The 3,097-nt window shown below is 41.2% G+C and overlaps 1 protein-coding gene across 1 annotated transcript; it reads left to right on the top strand.

The window, feature by feature from the left end:
• The first annotated feature begins 374 nt into the window (after nt 1-374).
• LSM3 (LSM3 homolog, U6 small nuclear RNA and mRNA degradation associated) lies at nt 375-2,778 on the top strand. Its single transcript, XM_017732309.1, is given in 5 exon segments — nt 375-383; nt 455-586; nt 762-872; nt 1,981-2,076; nt 2,364-2,778. Coding segments are annotated over 5 exon segments (429 nt in total). The 3' UTR covers nt 2,445-2,778.
• The last annotated feature ends 319 nt before the right edge of the window (nt 2,779-3,097 follow it).

Consider the following 3,097-nt stretch of genomic DNA (forward strand, 5'->3'; position numbering starts at 1 on the left):
CTGGAGGAGGGGAAGGGGAAACGCTGCCGAGGGCAGTGCTCTTGGCTCTGAAGGTAGGAGGTAGCTGGAACGGAGATATGGGATATATATGAGATAGGGAAGATGTGGGATATGCACGGAGGTGTTCAGCCTTTCTAAGTTACGATCCTCAAAGTGCGCCTTTCTCACAGAAGGGAGCCTCAGGCCAGTGTGTGTTGGGGTTTCACGCCAGCCTCGGGGCCCGGCCTGGCTGTGTGTGGCCCAGCAAGAGCTCGGGAGCGGTGAGTGTGTGGGGGCAGCGTGTGCCCGGGTGCCTGAGGTCACCCAAGGGTGTGCCCGGGTAACTCCCTGTGCTGGCACCGGTGTCAGCGTGAGTTCGGCTGTTCCAGCCTGCCATGGCACAGGTGTGGTGCTGGTTCACGCAGTGTGGGCTCTGTGCTGCGGTGTAAACTGTGGCTGCTGATAAGAAAAACAGTTCAGAGTCATAGAATGGTTTGTGTTAGAAGGGACCCTGAGGATCATCTAGTTCCAATCCCCCTGTGTGTGAGGAATGATTTACTGCAAGAATAAACTGAAATATTTTGACTCATGCTGCTCAGGCTGGTGAGTATCAGTAGAGTGGTAAATCAGCTGCATTCAGGTTCACCAGGATGTGAAGGAATGATTTAAAGTATTTACATCTGTGTTCTCACTCCTTTGTTTTCTGTGTCTCACAAACACTGAGGAATGGAAAAGTTCACCGGCTTCTTCTGTACAAATAATGCTTTTGTTTTGTTTTTTAGCAACAAACAACAAATACTGTAGAGGAGCCACTTGATCTCATCAGACTCAGTCTAGATGAGCGAATCTATGTCAAAATGAGAAATGACAGAGAGCTTAGAGGCAGATTACACGTAAGTAAAGCTTTCAGAATGTTGCCACACTCACTCAGCGAAGCACTGGGTAGCCTTTGTTTATGTACAACAGACTGTTAAACAAGTTTACCTGTAGCATTCCACTGCTTGTTGAAAAAATTAGTTTTAAAACATGAGTAATTGCATTTCCTGGTTGAAAGTGCAGAAGTGGTTAGAGAAAGTAGGTTAAGAATAGTGAATTCACTAAGAATTGTCTTAGGTACCAGAAGTGTAATGTGATTGCTGGAAAAATGTAATTTGTTCAGTGCTTTGTCTGCTATTAACAGCTTCCCTAGAAAGTCAAGAGATGTATTTTGTTTTTCTTGTCTCCTGAATGATACCAAGCAACTCATTTCATTGCTTTTTGGCTTCCATTTCTGTATCTGTGAAATAAGTAATAATGCTGTCAGCCTCTTCTTGTGATGTACCCTGAGGCCTCTTCAAGACTGGGGTCATCGTTATCAAGCAAGAATCCCTTAAGGCACACCCTGGGAGGTGTGGTGGGATATGTACTCAGCTGGGTTCTCAGATTTTTTGCTTTCTGTTAAGTCAGTCATCCTCCCTGAGTGCTGTGCTCTGCTGGGGAAGAGAACCAGTTGCACCATGTGTTATCTGGACCTCAGCTCCTTTGAAAACACAGAGGTAATGAGAGATCCATGAGGAACATGTGTGGTTTGCAACGTGCTTTGTAAGGTTTTTGGAATATGTTTGAGGTTTTGTAGCACTGTAGGAGAAGCAGCTTTCATATCCTTTAAGTTGGCCCCAGGCAATCAATTCCAGGAGGCCAGACTGGCAGCAGAGCGTCTGTACCTGGTTTAGTGTTAACAAAGTGTGTCTGTCTCTGAGGTCTTGTCAGTGCTCTCACAGAATGCTTCAGAGCTATTTCCTGCAAGAGTGTTCCAGTAAATCTAAATGTTGTGCCTTTTTTCCTGCTGCAGAGTTCTCATTTGTTTATGTTTGTGTTGAGTTATAACTAGAACTGATACTATTGTGCTTTGGTCAAAATCAGACTAAGCTATTTATGTCTGAAAGTCTTTCTAAAATTCTCATTTTAATAAGCTCATGTTTGTATTTTGGAAAACATAATAAACTAACTTAATTCCTACAGGCATATGATCAGCACTTAAATATGATTTTGGGTGATGTGGAAGAAACTGTGACTACAATAGAAATTGATGAAGAAACCTATGAAGAAATTTATAAAGTAAGGACTAGAAAAGTAGTTTATTTATTGTCAGAGATTTTTTTTAAAACTACACTCTGTTATACTGTTAAAGTAGTTAATTGCTGACTGTTTTTTGAATCAAGCTCTAACAGAGGTTTTGGACAAATTGTTATGAAAGTACACAGGGTATCTAGAGACTTGGTGTTAATTGTACTGATCTCTTCAGCATGCCAGAGCATTGCATGTTTGTTGGAGTTGTTTCAGGTGTGTTTTTATGGTTGAAATGAATGTTTTGTAAATGTAACCTTTTCTTTCCTTCTTCACAGTCTACCAAAAGGAATATTCCAATGCTCTTTGTCAGAGGGGATGGTGTTGTGCTTGTAGCTCCCCCGTTGAGGGTTGGTTGAAGCCACAAAGGACCCAACCTTCTTGGAAAGTTCCAGACTTTTGGACAGTGGTTCATGTTTCAATCATGTCTCAAAATTCTGTATATGTTTTTTATAGGATATTTTTGTCAGTTCTTTTGGAAAGGGGAGGGAAGGGGAACCAGTTTGTCTTGCAGAAAGTACATATAGTCAATTGAAGCAGTGTAAAACCCAACCTGATCTCAGAATTAATGTAAACTGCTGTAAATTGGCTGTCTTGTCACATTCAGTGAAAGAATCCTCCTTTTTTTTCTATCTTGACAGTAGCAATGTCTTATTTTTGTTGTTTTAAATAAATTTTGGTTTATCTTTGAAATTTGACTTGTCATGTTTCTTGTGATGAGGGTATATGTTCTTCTGTAGAGCTAGTGCTTAATTAAGTTCTAGTTAGCCTCTCTGTCAGAGAAAGTGGTATCTTTAGTTTGTTGTTTTAACTTCTTACTAATACCCAAGTTTTGCAGATGACTGGTTTTGAGGACAACACTACATCAATCAATGGTGCTGTAAATTATGGCTCTGTGTTCAAATTTGTGATGCCGCTTAAGATGAAGAAGATGGGCTTCTCTGCAGTGTTTTCAGATATTTTCATTGTGGCTTTGTTAACAGAGTTATGGTTTGAAAGGCAGTAAGTAGAG

This window comes from Corvus brachyrhynchos, unplaced genomic scaffold (genome assembly GCF_000691975.1).
Source record: "Corvus brachyrhynchos isolate BGI_N302 unplaced genomic scaffold, ASM69197v1 scaffold4, whole genome shotgun sequence".
In the NCBI taxonomy this organism is placed as follows: domain Eukaryota; kingdom Metazoa; phylum Chordata; class Aves; order Passeriformes; family Corvidae; genus Corvus; species Corvus brachyrhynchos.